General features: G+C 43.1%; 1 protein-coding gene across 14 annotated transcripts in view; it reads right to left on the reverse strand.

Annotated features, from left to right (window-relative positions):
• Positions 1–17,659, reverse strand: part of LOC110488686 (protocadherin gamma-C5-like) — a 207,731-nt gene that overhangs the window by 112,526 nt on the left and 77,546 nt on the right. Inside the window, exon 1 of one of the 14 annotated variants that reach the window (XM_036942785.1) lies at positions 14,357–16,969. The exons of 9 other annotated variants lie outside the window; for them this stretch is intronic. In XM_036942785.1, the coding sequence (XP_036798680.1) occupies positions 14,357–16,795 (2,439 nt within the window). In that variant the 5' untranslated portion in view covers positions 16,796–16,969. Of the gene's footprint in view, positions 1–129; positions 2,738–3,603; positions 6,221–7,136; positions 9,772–10,883; positions 13,493–14,356; positions 16,970–17,659 lie in introns of those variants that run through there. 4 more of the 14 variants (XM_036942786.1, XM_036942783.1, XM_036942787.1 and 1 more) reach the window with 4 other exon arrangements.

The following is a 17,659-nucleotide window of genomic DNA, read 5'->3' on the forward strand; positions in this document are numbered from 1 at the left end:
TTTCTGACCATTGAAACTTACCAGGTATGCAAGTTCAATTTCTAATAGTTCAAATCACACGATAGTCCTAAAACATACACACGGAAATCATAGTTTTAGGGACAAGATAATTATTAAAATACAACACACCTCTAACGGCGAGTCTGGTTCATCCAAGATGTTCTGTTCACTCTGTATCCGCTGCATCGTCCCTGTAGAACTGGGGTCCATTATCAGTACGTTCTGACTACAGGGTCTGGCGAACTGACAGTCACTCTTTCTGGAGTCAGTCGTCCTGCACACCTCGTAATTGTACACGTGCTGTAGAGTTCCTGTCCCCAAAGTGTCTGCGTAACGCGGTGGATAATACGGAATAACCGGGAGATTGGAATGATAGAGGATGCGAGACTGTCTCCATCTGTATATTTTCACTGATATAATAACCACTAAACACGTGATGAACAGAAATGAGACTACAGCCAAAGCCAGTACTAAGTAAAAAGTCAGGTTGTCATTGTAATCCTTGTCGTGCGTAAAGTCAGTGAACTCCGAGAGCACTTCAGGGAAGCTGTCCGCCACCGCCACGTTAACATTGACTGTAGCTGAACGAGAGGGCTGTCCATTGTCCTCCACAACAACAGTGAGCCTTTGTTTCACAGCATCTTTATCATTGACTTGGCGTACAGTTCTTATTTCTCCATTCTGTAAACCCACTTCAAACAGCGCCCTGTCTGTCGCTTTCTGCAGTTTATAAGAGAGCCAAGCATTCTGTCCAGAGTCCAAATCAACAGCCACCACTTTAGTGACAAGATAGCCCACATCTGCTGAACGAGGTACCATTTCAGCCACCAGGGAGCTGCTAGTCTGGACTGGGTACAGAACCTGAGGCGCGTTGTCATTCTGGTCCTGGATCATTATTTTCACCGTCACATTGCTACTGAGAGGAGGGGAGCCTCCATCCTGCGCCTTAACTAAGACCGTAAGCTGTTTTATTTGTTCATAATCAAAGGAGCGCACAGCATGTAAAACTCCGGTTTCAGAGTTAATGGATATATAAGTAGAGACTGGAGTTCCGCTGATCTGCGTGTCCTCCAACAGGTACGATATTCTCGCGTTCTGATTCCAGTCAGAGTCCCGCGCGCTGACAGTAAATATGGACATTCCAGGAGAGTTATTCTCTGTGATGTAAGCAGAGTAGGGACCTTTATCGAACAATGGGGCATTGTCATTTACGTCAGAGATTCTAAGGTGTAGTGTCCTGGTGCTAGAGAGAGGAGGCGAACCAGAATCTGTTGCTGTAATTGTTATGTTGTATTCGGACACCGTTTCTCGGTCAAAAATCGAATCTGTTATCACATTATAGTAATTAGTCATTGAGGATTTGATCTTAAATGGGAGGTTAGTATCTATAGAGCATGTAATCTGTCCATTTCTCTCTGAATCAGTATCTTTAACATTTATAATAGCAATAGTTGTGCCGGGAGGAGCATCTTCAGACACAGGGCTGGAGAAAGACATGACGTTTATAACGGGTGCGTTGTCATTAACATCAATAACTTCAATTACAACTTTACTTGTGTCTGTTAAACCACCCTGATCTTTAGCCTCTACTCTGACCTCGTATTTCTTATTTTTCTCATAATCTATCTGACCCGAAACAGATATGATTCCGGTGTTCTCATTAATGATAAATATGTCTGCTATGCTGCCCTTTAACTTTGATAAACTGTATGCTATTTCTCCGTTCGATCCACCGTCTGCATCACTTGCATTCACGGTTGTGATATAGGTGCCTTTCGGTGCGTTTTCCATCACAACAGCCCTGTACACTGATTGGTTAAACACAGGCGCATTGTCATTCACATCCAGGACAGTGATCTCTATATTTACTGTGCCAGATCTCTGCGGATTTCCACCGTCTACAGCGATTAGCTTTAAAGAGAGACGAGGAAGCTCCTCTCTGTCTAATGGTTTCTGGAGGAACATCTCTGCATATTTACTACCGTCTGGATTCGCATGCTGTTTTAGAATGAAATTATCATTGGGAGTTAAAATGTAATTTTGTAGGGCGTTGAGACCTACATCGGGATCCTCTGCACTCTCTAGTGGAAACCTAGCTCCAACTGTGGCCGATTCGCTAATTTCAAAATTAATATCTTTATTTGGAAAAACGGGCGCATGATCGTTTACATCTAATATTTCTACAGTGACTAAGTGCAGTTCCATCGGATTCTCTAGAATGATTTCGAAGCTGAAGCTACACGGTGTGACGTCAGTACAAAGCTGCTCTCGGTCTATTCTCTCCCTCACGACTAGCATCCCTTTGTCTGTCTTCAGCTCTGTGTACTGAATGCTTTCTCCGGTCACGATACGAGCCCTGCCCGCTCGGAGCCTTTTCAAATCTAACCCCAGGTCTTGAGCCACGTTACCGATAAGAGAGCCTGTCTTCATCTCCTCCGGAATGGAATAGCGGATTTGACCACTGACAATATGACTGAGATACAGGAGAAAAATAAGTACTTGCCACCGCAGTCCACAACTTGAACGCCATCTTACGCATTTAGGTTGAAGGAATCCTTCAGTTGCCATAGCCAACGAAAATGCCTTACACTGTATCCTCAGAAACGTTGAGCAAAGAGAGGAGTAATATGTAATGTTTTGTTTTAATCCAGGCTATTTTCACCGTCCCTTCCACTTAACAGTAATAAACATGGATCAGAGTGTTTCTCTGTCGCGCCCCGCATCGTATGAAGCGCAATCTCTCCCTCTCCCCTGGTAGAGCGCAGTGATAGGGGAGTTAACTCCACTGACTGACAACACTGGACATAATTTATTTCACTGATCAACAGCGGCCCTCAGAGTCTAAAACATGAACACCAGATTATATTTGATTTCATTTAAACGTATACATTTTTCAACACTTTACAGAACTACTCCCGTTCAAAACAGGTAGTTGAACACTGTGGTGCAATATAAGTGAATGCATCGTTCAATCACTATGATACTACGACCAGCGAGGCAAGCAGCAATAATTTGATAGCCTACTAAAACATGTCACACTATCCAGTCAGCGCTAGATTGGAACGTGCGTAAATATTTTCCATGGATCCACCATCCAAACCATTATTGAACAATACGGTAAAATACCTATGTTGAGAGTTATTTGAAATGAAAAGCAGTCAACTTTAAAAGCCACCCCATAGTGACTTAGTAAATACAGAGTAGTTGGAATTAGGGAGAAAAGTGTAAGAGAACGTATCAGAACTCGGTTGCAATCATGACAGAATTTGCGGTGTCCACACAGAGTGGTACTGAAACGGCCGAGTTACGAGGGAAAAAAAGTAGGCATACTATAAAAAAAACAAATGATCAGAAAACAAGTTAGTGCTTCTATTGTAGCACTTGGTATTGCTACCCACTGTCCAAACCCGCTGGCAATGGAATTCTATAAAACCCAAACGAACAGCAACAATGCTTAACTGATTGACCCATATACTGTGATGACAAGAGAAATACAGAGCAAATTAACCTTAGGGCACAAAAGTTCAAAGAATTACGAAGAATATACTGTGAAGATGTATTCCAACCCAATGAACAATGCCATTAAAACTCCAACAGACTCACCTCCAGCGGCGAGTCTGGTTCGTCCAGGATGTTCTGTTCGTTCTGCATCCGTTTCATCGTCCCTGTAGAACTGGGGTCCATTATCAGTACATTCTGACTACAGGGTCTGGCGAACTGACAGTCACTCTTTCTGGAGTCAGTCGTCCTGCACACCTCGTAATTGTACACGTGCTGTAGAGTTCCTGTCCCCAAAGTGTCTGCGTAACGCGGTGGATAATACGGAATAACCGGGAGATTGGAATGATAGAGAATACGAGACTGTCTCCATCTGTATATTTTCACTGATATAATAACCACTAAACACGTGATGAACAGAAATGAGACTACAGCCAAAGCCAAGACTAAGTAAAAAGTCAGGTTGTCATTGTACTCCTTGTCGTGCGTAAAGTCAGTGAACTCTGAGAGCACTTCAGGGAAGCTGTCCGCCACCGCCACGTTAACATTGACTGTAGCTGAACGAGAGGGCTGCCCGTTGTCCTCCACTACAACAGTGAGCCTTTGTTTCACATCTTTATCATTGACTTGGCGTATAGTTCTTATTTCCCCATTCTGTAAACCCACTTCAAACAGTGCCCTGTCTGCCGCTTTCTGCAGTTTATATGAGAGCCAGGCATTCTGTCCAGAGTCCACATCAACAGCCACCACTTTAGTCACAAGATAGCCCACATCTGCTGAACGAGGTACCATTTCAGCCACCAGGGAGCTGCTAGTCTGGACTGGGTACAGAACCTGAGGCGCGTTGTCGTTCTGATCTTGGATGAAGATGGTGACACTCACATTGCTACTGAGCTGAGGAGAACCGCCATCTTGCGCCTTAACCACGAGTTTAAACTGTTTGATTTGTTCATAATCAAAGGAGCGCAAGGCGTGTATGACCCCACTCTCTGCGTTTACGGAAACATAAACAGACACAGGAGTCCCGCTGACATCAGTATCCTCTAGAATATAAGAAATACGGGCATTTTGATTAGAGTCGGTGTCTTTAGCTCTAACAGTAAATATAGAAACACCTGGAGAGTTATTCTCTGCGATATAAGAGTTGTACACGCCATGTGGAAACACTGGGGCATTGTCGTTGACGTCCGACACCTTCAGATGAAAGGTTTTCTTACTTGAGAGAGAAGGCGACCCTGAGTCCGTGCCGACTACAGTGATGTTATACTCTGACACACTCTCACGATCTAAAACAGCGTCGGTTACCAAGGTGTAGTAATTTCTTAAATTAGATTTTATATTGAAAGGAATGTTTTGGGCCAGGCTGCAGCTCACCTGACCATTTTCACCTGAATCAAGATCTTTCACATGAATAATACCAATGGTTGTACCGAGTGGCGAATCTTCAGAGACCGGACTAGTGAAAGACATGACGCTGATTACAGGGGCATTATCGTTTACATCTATTACATCGACAACAACTTTACTGGAGTCAGTCAATCCACCTTGGTCTGTGGCTTCGATACTCACTTCGTATTTCTTGTCTTTTTCATAATCTAACTGTCCCACAAGCGATATAAAGCCAGTGTTCTTGTCAATATCAAACACATTGTCCACATTGTTTTGCATTTTTGAAATAGAATAATGTACTAAACCATTCAATCCACTGTCCGTGTCAGTGGCATTTACCGTTATGATATAGGTGCCTTTCGGTACATTTTCCATTACAGTAGCCCTGTACACTGACTGGTTAAACACAGGCGCATTGTCATTGGCATCTAGGATGGTGATCTCTATATTTACTGTGCCAGATCTCTGCGGATTTCCACCGTCTACAGCGATTAGCTTTAGAGAGAGACGAGGATGTTCCTCTCTGTCTAAAGGCTTCTGGAGCACCATTTCTGCGTATCTTTTTCCATGTGCATTTGAATGTTGTTTTACAACGAAATTATCATTCGGTGTTAGAATGTAATTTTGTAAAGCGTTAGAGCCAACATCCGGATCATCCGCAGTTGCTAGGGTAAAGCGCGCCCCCACAGAAGCCGATTCACTGATTTTCATTTCTAAATCGTTCTGTTGAAATGTGGGTGCATTATCATTAACGTCTAATATTTCTACAGTGACTAAGTGTAGTTCCATCGGATTCTCTAGAATCATTTCGAAGCTGAAGCTACACGGTGTGACGTCGCCACAAAGCTGCTCTCGGTCTATTCTCTCACTCACGACTAGAATCCCTTTGTCTGTCTTCAGCTCTGTGTACTGAATGCTTTCTCCGGTCACGATACGGGCCCGGCCCGCTCGGAGCCGTTTCAAATCTAACCCCAGGTCTTGAGCCACGTTACCGATAAGAGAGCCTTTCTTCATCTCCTCCGGAATGGAATACCGGATTTGGCCACTGATAATATGACTTAGATACAGGAGAAAAACAAGAACTTGCCACCGCAGTCCACAACACAAACGCCATCTTACGCATTTATGTTGAAGGAATCCATCGGACGCCATAGCCAACAATGATTTAATCCCACAAAAATATTCCTTATATTGTATCCTCAAACGGGAAAGACAAGAGTGTTAGTCGATGTATAATATAAGCATATTTTAACCGTCCTCTTGTGTTATCTGTAATCTACATACACATGTGGAGAGTGAGCTTGTCTCAGTCGTGCCACGCCTCGTATGAAGTGCAGATAGTCTCTCCCTCTCCTCTGGTAGAGCGCAGTGATAGGGGAGGGGACTCCACTGACTGACAACACTGGACAGAAATCATTTTACTGATCAACAGCGGCCCTCAGAGTATAAAACATGAACACCAGATGAAATTTGAATTCATAAAAATTTTGAAATAATTCAACACTTTAGAGCACAACTGTCTTCCCATATAGTAGCAAGTAGATGAACACTGTGCAGGGTAAAATCTAAATAAATGCAACGTTCAATCACTATAATACTACTGATGACCAGCAAGGCAAACATAAATAATTTAATACTAAAACATGGCACCTTATCCTCTCAGCCATGGATTTGAACGTGCGTAAAACATTTCAATGGATCGGCAATCTAAACCATTATTGAACGACACAGCAAAGTATTTATGTTGATAATTATTTGACATGTGACAAGCAGTTAACACTGCTTAAGCGACTCTTTAGTGGCTCTATATTGACTTAATCAAAACATAGCAGTTGGAGGAAGAGAGAGCAGTGCGATAGAGCGGAGCAGACCTCTGCTGCTATCATGACAGAAGAGGCGCTGTCCACACATAGTGGATACTGAAACGGCCTTACAGTGCTACTTTATTGCACGTGATTTAAAAAAAAATCAGGCATACTATGAAAGTCAAAATGAACCAGAAAATAAGTAGCTGCTTGTATTGTAGCACTTATGCGCTAACTTCGGAACCACAATTCTAAGAACTCAGATGGAAATGATATTCAATAAAAGCCCAACAATACGTAACACTGACGTGCCCATACTGTTGACTAGAGAAATATTAAGTAAATGAACCTTAAGGCAAAAAAGTTAAAATAGTTACAAAGGATATACTGTGAAGATGTATTCGAACCCAATGAACAATACCATGTAAACTCCAATAGACTCACCTCTAGCGGCGAGTCTGATTCATCCAGGATATTATTTTCACTCTGCATCCGCTGCATCGTCCCTGTAGAACTGGGGTCCATTATCAGTACGTTCTGACTACATGGTCTGGCGAACTGACAGTCACTCTTTCTGGAGTCAGTCGTCCTGCACACCTCGTAATTGTACACATGCTGTAGAGTTCCTGTCCCCAAAGTGTCTGCGTAACGCGGTGGATAATACGGAATAACCGGGAGATTGGAATGATAGAGGACACGAGACTGTCTCCATCTGTATATTTTTACTGATATAATAACCACTAAACACGTGATGAACAGAAATGAGACTACAGCCAAAGCCAAGACTAAGTAAAAAGTCAGGTTGTCGTTGTACTCCTTGTCGTGCGTAAAGTCAGTGAACTCCGAGAGCACTTCAGGGAAGCTGTCCGCCACCGCCACGTTAACATTGACTGTAGCTGAACGAGAGGGCTGTCCATTGTCCTCCACTACAACAGTGAGCCTTTGTTTCACAGCATCTTTATCATTGACTTGGCGTATAGTTCTTATTTCTCCATTCTGTAAACCCACTTCAAACAGCGCTCTGTCTGTCGCTTTCTGCAGTTTATACGAGAGCCATGCGTTCTGTCCAGAGTCCACATCAACAGCCACCACTTTAGTCACAAGATAGCCAACATCTGCTGAACGAGGCACCATTTCAGCCACCAGAGAGTTGCTAGTCTGGACTGGATATAGAACCTGAGGCGCGTTGTCATTCTGATCTTGGATAAAGATGTTGATACTCACATTGCTACTGAGTGGAGGAGAGCCGCCATCTTGCGCCTTAACCACGAGTATCAGTTGTTTAATTTGTTCATAATCAAAGGAGCGCAATGCGTTTATGACCCCGCTCTCTGCGTTTACGGAAACATAAGCAGACATAGGAGTCCCGCTGACATCACCATCCTCTAGAATATAGGAAATACGGGCATTTTGATTGGAATCAGTGTCTTTAGCTGTAACAGTAAAAATAGAGACGCCTGGAGAGTTATTCTCTGCGACAAAGGAGTTGTACACTACATGTGGAAACAATGGGGCGTTGTCATTGACATCAGACACCTTCAGGTGAAAGGTTCTCCTACTCGAGAGAGGAGGCGACCCAGCGTCCGTGGCGACTACAGTGATGTTATATTCTAACACGCTCTCACGGTCTAAAACAGCGTCTGTTACCAAGGTGTAGTAATTTCTTAAATTTGATTTGATCTTGAACGGAATGTTTTGGTCCAGGTTACAGCTAACCTGTCCATTTTCACCTGAATCGACATCTTTAACGTTGATAATACCAATGGTTGTACCGGGAGGAGAGTCTTCAGATATTGGACTAGTGAATGACATCACACTAATGACAGGTGCATTGTCGTTAACGTCAATGACCTCAACAATAACTTTACTCGAATCTGTTAAACCTCCCTGATCTTTAGCTTCAATCCGTAATTCATATTTTTTGTCTTTTTCATAATCTATCAGGCCTGCAACTGACAGTATCCCAGTGTTTTCATTTATAGTCAACATATCTGCTAGATTTCCCTTCAGGTTAGACAGCGAATATGTTATATAGCCATTAGAACCACTGTCTGCATCAGACGCGTTTACATTTGTAATATAGGTTCCTTTCGGTGCATTTTCCATCACAGTAGCCCTGTACACTGATTGGTTAAACACAGGCGCATTGTCATTCACATCCAGGACAGTGATCTCGATATTTACTGTGCCAGATCTCTGCGGATTTCCACCGTCTACAGCGATTAGCTTTAAAGAGAGACGAGGATGCTCCTCTCTATCTAATTGTTTCTGAAGAATCATTTCAGCGTATTTACTACCGTCTGGATTCGCATGTTGCTTCAGGGCAAAGTTATCATTCGGGGTTAAAACATAATTTTGTAGACTGTGAACTCCCACATCAGGATCTTCTGCATTTTCTAGCACAAAGCGCGCACCGAGGATAGCAGACTCGCTTATTTCCAATTTAACATCCGTTTTCTTAAATATCGGAGGGTGATCATTAACATCTAAGACTTCTATAGTTATGTGATGGAGCTCCATTGGATTTTCTAGAATGATTTCGAAGCTGAAGCTACACGGTGTGACGTCGCCACAAAGCTGCTCTCGGTCTATTCTCTCACTCACGACTAGAATCCCTTTGTCCGTCTTCAGCTCTGTGTACTGAATGCTTTCTCCGGTCACGATACGGGCCCGGCCCGTTCGGAGCCGTTTCAAATCTAACCCCAGGTCTTGAGCCACGTTACCGATAAGAGAGCCTGTCTTCATCTCCTCCGGAATGGAATAACGGATTTGGCCACTGACAATATGATTGAGATTCAGGAGAAAAATAAGTACTTGCCACCGCAGTCCACAACACAAACGCCATTTTACGCATTTAGGTTTAAGGAATCCTCCCAGTGCCATAGCCAACAAAGAATAAATCCAATACAAAAATGTATTATACTGTATCCTCAGAAACCATGAAAAAAATATGAGACTGATATTCGACCTATTCTTTCAATCCTGGCTATTTTCAGCGTCTCCTTTTGTTATCTGTAACATCGATCAGAGCCGAGTGTTTCTCTGTCATGCCCCGCTTCGTATGAAATGCAGATAGTCTCTCCCTCTCCTCTGGTAGAGCGCAGTGATAAAGTAGGGGACTTCACTGACTGACAACACTGGACAGAAATCATTTCACTGATCAACAGCGGCCCTCAGAGTCCATAACGTGAACACCAGATTATATTTGAATTCATTAAAAGGTAGAAATATTTCAATACTTTAGAGCACTTCTGTCTTCCCATATAGCAGGTAGGTGAACACTGTGCAAGGTCAAATATAAATAAATGCAACGTTCAATCACTATAATATTATAATCGACCAGCAAGGCAAACAGCAATAATTTGATACTAAAACATGGCACCTTAGCCTCTCAGCCATGGATTTGAACGTGCGTAAAAGCATGCCCATGGTTACTCACTCTAAATCACTATTGAACAAGACAGCAGCATATTAATGTTGATAATTATTTGACGTATGACAAGCAGTTAACACTGCTTAAGCGACTCTTTAGTGACTCTATATTGACTTTATCAAAACACTGCAGTTGGAAGAAGGGAGAGCCGTCCTCTGCTGCTATCATGACAGAAGAGGCGCTGTCCATATAGAGTGGTGCTGAAATGGCCTTGGAGCGCTACATTTAAAAAAAAATCATCAGGCATAATATGAAAGCCAAAACTAACCAGAAAACAAGTAATTGCTTCTGCTGTAGCACTGAGTAAGCTGCATTCGAAACCACAGTCAGCTGACAATGACATTCAATTTAAAAAAACATAGCTAACCACAACAATATGTAACAGCTGTTATGCCCATACTTTTAACTAGACAAATACTGACTAAAATAGCCTTAAGGCAACATAGATGTAGGATCTTCATTTGAGCCAATTTGCTACAGCAGGAAAGAAATCGTGCAGAAACAGGACATTTGAAGTATTATGTGGGTTATGATTCATAAAACATGTTTTGGGGTTGATACACTTTAAAAAAATAAGTAAATCACAAACTTCAGAAGACGTCTTAAACCTCAATTTACACTACACGAAAGTTGTCCTCCAACAGTGTGATCATATCAAATGAAGATCCTACATCTGCAGCCAAAATTGTTACAAAGGACATGTTGTAAAGATGTTTTCCAACCGAATGAGCAATACCATTTAAACTCCACAGACTCACCTCCAGCGGCGAGTCTGGTTCATCCAAAATGTTATTTTCACTCTGCATCCGCTGCATCGTCCCTGTAGAACTGGGGTCCATTATCAGTACGTTCTGACTACAGGGTCTGGCGAACTGACAGTCACTCTTTCTGGAGTCAGTCGTCCTGCACACCTCGTAATTGTACACGTGCTGTAGAGTTCCTGTCCCCAAAGTGTCTGCGTAACGCGGTGGATAATACGGAATAACCGGGAGATTGGAATGATAGAGGATGCGAGACTGTCTCCATCTGTATATTTTCACTGATATAATAACCACTAAACATGTAATAAACAAAAATGAGACTACAGCCAAAGCCAAGACTAAGTAAAAAGTCAGGTTGTCGTTGTACTCCTTGTCGTGCGTAAAGTCAGTGAACTCCGACAGCACTTCAGGGAAGCTGTCCGCCACCGCCACGTTAACATTGACTGTAGCTGAACGAGAGGGCTGCCCGTTGTCCTCCACTACAACAGTGAGCCTTTGTTTCACAGCATCTTTATCATTGACTTGGCGTATAGTTCTTATTTCCCCATTCTGTAAGCCCACTTCAAACAGCGCTCTGTCTGTCATTTTCTGCAGTTTATACGAGAGCCAGGCATTCTGTCCAGAGTCCACATCAACAGCCACCACTTTAGTGACAAGATAACCCACATCTGCCGAACGAGGCACCATTTCAGCCACCAGAGAGCTGCTTGTCTGGACTGGGTACAGAACCTGAGGCGCGTTGTCGTTCTGATCTTGGATAAAGATGTTGACACTCACATTGCTACTGAATGGAGGAGAGCCGCCATCTTGCGCCTTAACCACGAGTCTTAGTTGCTTAATTTGTTCATAATCAAAGGAGCGCACTGCGTTTATGACCCCGCTCTCTGCGTTTACGGAAACATAAACAGACACAGGAGTCCCGCTGACATCAGTATCCTCTAGAATATAGGAAATACGGGCATTTTGATTGGAATCAGTGTCTTTAGCTCTAACAGTAAATATAGAAACACCTGGAGAGTTATTTTCTGCGATATAAGAGGTGTACACGCCACGTGGAAACACTGGGGCATTGTCGTTGACGTCGGACACCTTCAGGTGAAAGGTTCTCTTACTTGAGAGAGAAGGCGACCCTGCGTCAGTGGCGACTACAGTGATGTTATATTCTGACACCTTCTCACGATCTAAAATGGCGCCTGTTAGCAAGGTGTAGTAATTTCTTAGATTGGATTTTATATTGAAAGGAATGTGTTGGCCTATGCTACAGCTCACCTGTCCGTTTTCACCCGAGTCAAGGTCTTTAACATTGATAATTCCGATGGTTGTACCGTGAGGTGAATCTTCAGAGATTGGACTAGTGAACGACATGACACTTATTACAGGCTCATTGTCGTTTACATCAATTACCTCAACAATGACTTTGCTAGAATCAGTCAAGCCACCTTGGTCTGTGGCATCTATTCGAATTTCGTATTTCTTATATTTTTCATAATCTATTTCCCCTAACACGGAAATGACACCAGTCTTTGCATCAATAGTGAATGTTTCGGAAACTGTGCCTTTTAAATTAGAAAACATGTACGATATATAGCCATTGGAGCCACTGTCTGCATCACTGGCGTTCACGGTGGTAATATAGGTGCTTTTCAGTGCGTTTTCCACCACAGCAGCCCTGTACACTGACTGGTTGAACACAGGCGCATTGTCATTGGCATCTAGGACAGTGATTTCGATATTTACTGTGCCAGATCTCTGCGGATTTCCACCGTCTATAGCGATTAGCTTTAGAGAGAGAAGAGGATGTTCCTCTCTGTCTAACGGTTTCTGGAGAACCATCTCGGCATATTTACTAGCGTCAGGATTTGTATGTTGTTTTAGGACAAAATTATCATTCGGTGTTAGAATGTAATTTTGTAAGGCGTTAAGGCCTACATCAGGGTCATCTGCAGTTGCTAAGACAAAGCGCGCCCCTGCAGAAGCAGATTCGCTGATTTTCAATTGTATATCATTCTGTTGAAACACGGGTGCATTATCATTAACGTCTAATATTTCTACAGTGACCAGGTGTAGTTCCATCGGATTCTCTAGAATCATTTCGAAGCTGAAGCTACAAGGCGTGACGTCGCCACAAAGCTGCTCTCGGTCTATTCTCTCACTTACGACTAGAATCCCTTTGTCTGTCTTCAGCTCTGTGTACTGAATGTTTTCTCCGGTCACGATACGGGCCCGGCCCGCACTTAGCCTTTTCAAATCTAACCCCAGGTCTTGAGCCACGTTACCGATAAGAGAGCCTTTCCTCATCTCCTCCGGAATGGAATACCGGATTTGGGAATTCACAGTATGACTGAGATACAGAAGAGAAACCAGTACTTGCCATCGCAGTCCACAACGCATACGCCATCTTATGCATGTAGGTTGAATGAAACTTTCAAATTCCATAGCCAACAAAACAAATCCAACACGAAAATTCCTTATACTGTATCCGTAAATGGGGAGCAAAGAGAACAGTAGTAGTCGACGTATTATCTTAATCCAGTCTACTTTAACCGTTCTCGTACTTGTAAGCTACATGTAAGAACCAGAACGATTGTCTCTCTGCCCCGCCTAGTGTGAAGCGCAGTCTCTCCAGCTCCTCTGGTAGAGCGCAGTGTTAGGGAGGGGACTCCACTGACTGACAACACCTGACAGAAATAATTTCACTGACCAATAGCGGCCCTCAGAGTCCAAAACATGAACACCAGATGTTATGTAAAAATATAGAACTGCACAGAAATGATTCAACACTTTCCAGCACTATTTTCTTATCAAAGTGTCACAAATAAAAACACTGTGGTATGTGCAATCGAAATAAATGCACAGTTCAATTACTAAAATAATATGACCAGAAGGGAAATAGTAGCCTCGTCATTTCATAGTAAAACACGCCAGCCTATCTTCTCAACCCCAGTTTGGATCGTGCGTAAACATGCCAACGAAACAGCGGTCCAAGGCATCACTGATAAATACAGCAAAATACTTGTATTAAAAGTGATTTTGTTTGTTACATGACTAACTGTAAACATGGGTCAAATGTACAGTTACTCTTGATCCATATAGGGAAGTTGTAACCAGGCTCAGCATAGAGAGTGAGAGAGAGGAGAGCATACTGTTGCGCACTAAAAGTGGCGCGGTACACACGGAGCAGTGCTGACATAGTCTTACAGCGATACAGCCTTACTTACTATAGTGGCGCTCAGCATTCATGATCATTTTGAAGTAATTTCCCACCAACTCAACGGGCATATACGGCCAAAAGAAAGCCCATAAAGAATGCCCAGTAGCTGAATTAGCCCAACAAGTTAGTTAGTCACAGAGGGAGCAAACCGAATAAATCCGCACCAGAGCACAATTGAAAACGAATAGATACAGAGGACAGATGGCAGAGATTAACTCCAACAAAATGAGCTACGTCATTTTAACTCAAATTAACTCACCTCTAGCGGGGAGTCAGGTTCATCCAATAAGTTATTTTCAGTCTGCATCCGCTGCATCGTCCCTGTAGAACTGGGGTCCATTATCAGTACGTTCTGACTACAGGGTCTGGCGAACTGACAGTCACTCTTTCTGGAGTCAGTCGTCCTGCACACCTCGTAATTGTACACGTGCTGTAGAGTTCCTGTCCCCAAAGTGTCTGCGTAACGCGGTGGATAATACGGAATAACCGGGAGATTGGAATGATAGAGGATGCGAGACTGTCTCCATCTGTATATTTTCACTGATATAATAACCACTAAACACGTAATAAACGAAAAGGAGACTACAGCCAAAGCCAAGACTAAGTAAAAAGTCAGGTTGTCGTTGTACTCCTTGTCGTGCGTAAAGTCAGTGAACTCCGAGAGCACTTCAGGGAAGCTGTCCGCCACCGCCACGTTAACATTGACTGTGGCTGAACGAGAGGGCTGCCCGTTGTCCTCCACTACAACAGTGAGCCTTTGCTTCACAGCATCTTTATCATTGACTTGGCGTATAGTTCTTATTTCCCCATTCTGTAAGCCCACTTCAAACAGCGCTCTGTCTGTCATTTTCTGCAGTTTATACGAGAGCCAGGCATTCTGTCCAGAGTCCACATCAACAGCCACCACTTTAGTCACAAGATAGCCAACATCTGCTGAACGAGGTACCATTTCAGCCACCAGGGAGCTGCTGGCTTGGACTGGGTACAGAACCTGAGGTGCGTTGTCATTCTGGTCCTGGATAATAATGTTGACACTCACATTGCTACTGAGTGGAGGAGAGCCTCCATCTTGCGCCTTAACCACGAGTTTAAGCTGTTTTATTTGTTCATAATCAAAGGAACGCACCGCATGTAAAACCCCAGTTTCAGAGTTAATTGATATATAACTAGAGACTGGAGTTCCACTTATCTTCGTGTCCTCCAAGAGGTACGAGATTCTTGCGTTTTGATTCCAGTCAGAGTCCAGCGCGCTGATAGTAAATATGGACATTCCAGGAGAGTTATTCTCTGTGACGTAGGCAGAGTAGGTGCCTTTGGCGAACAATGGGGAATTATCGTTCACGTCAGAGATTTTAAGGTGTATTGTCCTGGCGCTTGAGAGAGGAGGCGAACCCGAGTCTGTCGCCTTTATGGTTATATTATATTCTGGCATAGTCTCTCGGTCGAAAGCTGAATCTGTGATTACAGTATAATAATTAGTCAATGAGGATTTGATCTTAAACGGGAGGTTGTTGTCTATTGAACACATAACGTGACCATTACTCTCTGAGTCAGCGTCTTTCACATTGATTATCGCTATGGTTGTTCCCAGCGGGGAATCTTCAGAAACAGGGCTGGAGAAAGACATGACGTTTATAACGGGAGAATTATCGTTGACGTCAACAATCTCGATTAAAACTTTACTGGAGTCGGTTAAACCTCCCTGGTCCATAGCCTCAATCATCAATTCATATTTCTTGTCTTTTTCATAATCTATTTTCCCTACAAGTGTCATTGTGCCAGTTGTCTCATCCATGTGAAATATATCTGATTGGTGCTCTTTCAAGTTGGAAAAATAATATGTAATGAGCCCGTTCGATCCACTGTCTGCGTCGCTGGCATTCACCGTTGTAATATAGGTGTCTTTTGGAGCGTTTTCCATCACAGTAGCCCTGTACACTGACTGGTTAAACACAGGCGCATTGTCATTGGCATCTAGGACAGTGATCTCTATATTTACTGTGCCAGATCTCTGCGGATTTCCACCGTCTACAGCGATTAGCTTTAGAGAGAGACGAGGATGCTCCTCTCTGTCTAACGGTTTCTGAATAATTATTTCAGCATATTTTCTTCCATCTGGATTTGAATGTTGTTTCAGAACGAAATTATCATTCGGCATTAAAATATATTTCTGCAGACCATTGTTACCTACATCTGCGTCCTCGGCACTGGCCAACATAAAACGCGACCCGAGTATAACCGACTCACTTATCTCAAATTTGATTTCATTCTTTCGAAAAATAGGTGCATTATCATTAATATCAAGGATTTCAACAGTTAAACGGTGTAGCTCCATCGGATTCTCTAGAATCATTTCGAAGCTGAAGCTACACGGTGTGACGTCGCCACAAAGCTGCTCTCGGTCTATTCTCTCACTCACGACTAGAATCCCTTTGTCCGTCTTCAGTTCTGTGTACTGAATGCTTTCTCCGGTCACGATACGGGCCCGGCCCGCTCGGAGTCTTTTCAAATCTAACCCCAGGTCTTGAGCCACGTTACCGATAAGAGAGCCTTTCTTCATCTCTTCCGGAATGGAATAACGGATTTGACCACTGACAATATGACTGAAATACAGGAGAAAAAAAAGTACTTGCCATCGCAGTCCACAGCACAAACTCCATTTTACGCATCTAGGTCGAAGGAATCCTTCAGATGCCATTGCCAACAAAGATAAATCCAACACGAATATTCCTTATAGCCTACTGTATCCTCAAACGGTGAGAAAAGAGATTACTGATTACTGAAAGTGCTATTTTAATCCAGGCTATTTCTTAACGTATCTGTTTGAGCGAGTGATTCTCTGTAGTGCCCCGCCTCGTATGGAGCGCAGTCTCTCTTTCTACTCTGGAGCGCAGTGATAGGAGAGGGGGGGACGGGACTCTACTGACTGGCAACATTGGACAGAAATGATTTCACTGATCAACAGCGGCACTCAGAGTCAAAAACATGAACACCAGATACGTGGACATATACAATTGGGTAGAAATGATTCATAAGTGTACAGCACTGTACTAAAATAATACAAATTAAAATAAAATAACGATGACCATCAGGGTGAACGGTAATCACTTGATTGTAAAACATGCCACCATATCATCTAAACCTTAATTTAGATCGTGGGTAAAGATGTTCCATGGATACTGCGCACAAAACCATTATTGAACAGTACGGCAACATGCATACAGTATGTCGCACTGGTTGAGAGTATTTTGCTTGGTACAGAACTAGCTATAAAAACGGCTACACTGGCTCTATAATGACTATTGCGCTAAAGACAGTAGTTTGAACGTGAGTTCGTATACGCCGCCTGAAAGCGGAGCAGACCTCTGCTGCTCATGACAGAAGTAGCGCTGTCAGCACACAGAGGTGCTGAAATGCTCATAAAGCGCAGGAGTGTTAAAATTACACCATAGAACTTAGAATTATAAATTCAAAATCATGTAAAAAAAAGAAAATCAGCAGGCATAGTATAAAATCCGCAGCTAATCAGAAATGATACTACAGCCCTACACTGTACACGGTT

The sequence above is a fragment of the Oncorhynchus mykiss genome, chromosome 14 (genome assembly GCF_013265735.2).
Source record: "Oncorhynchus mykiss isolate Arlee chromosome 14, USDA_OmykA_1.1, whole genome shotgun sequence".
NCBI classification, from domain to species: Eukaryota; Metazoa; Chordata; class Actinopteri; order Salmoniformes; family Salmonidae; genus Oncorhynchus; species Oncorhynchus mykiss.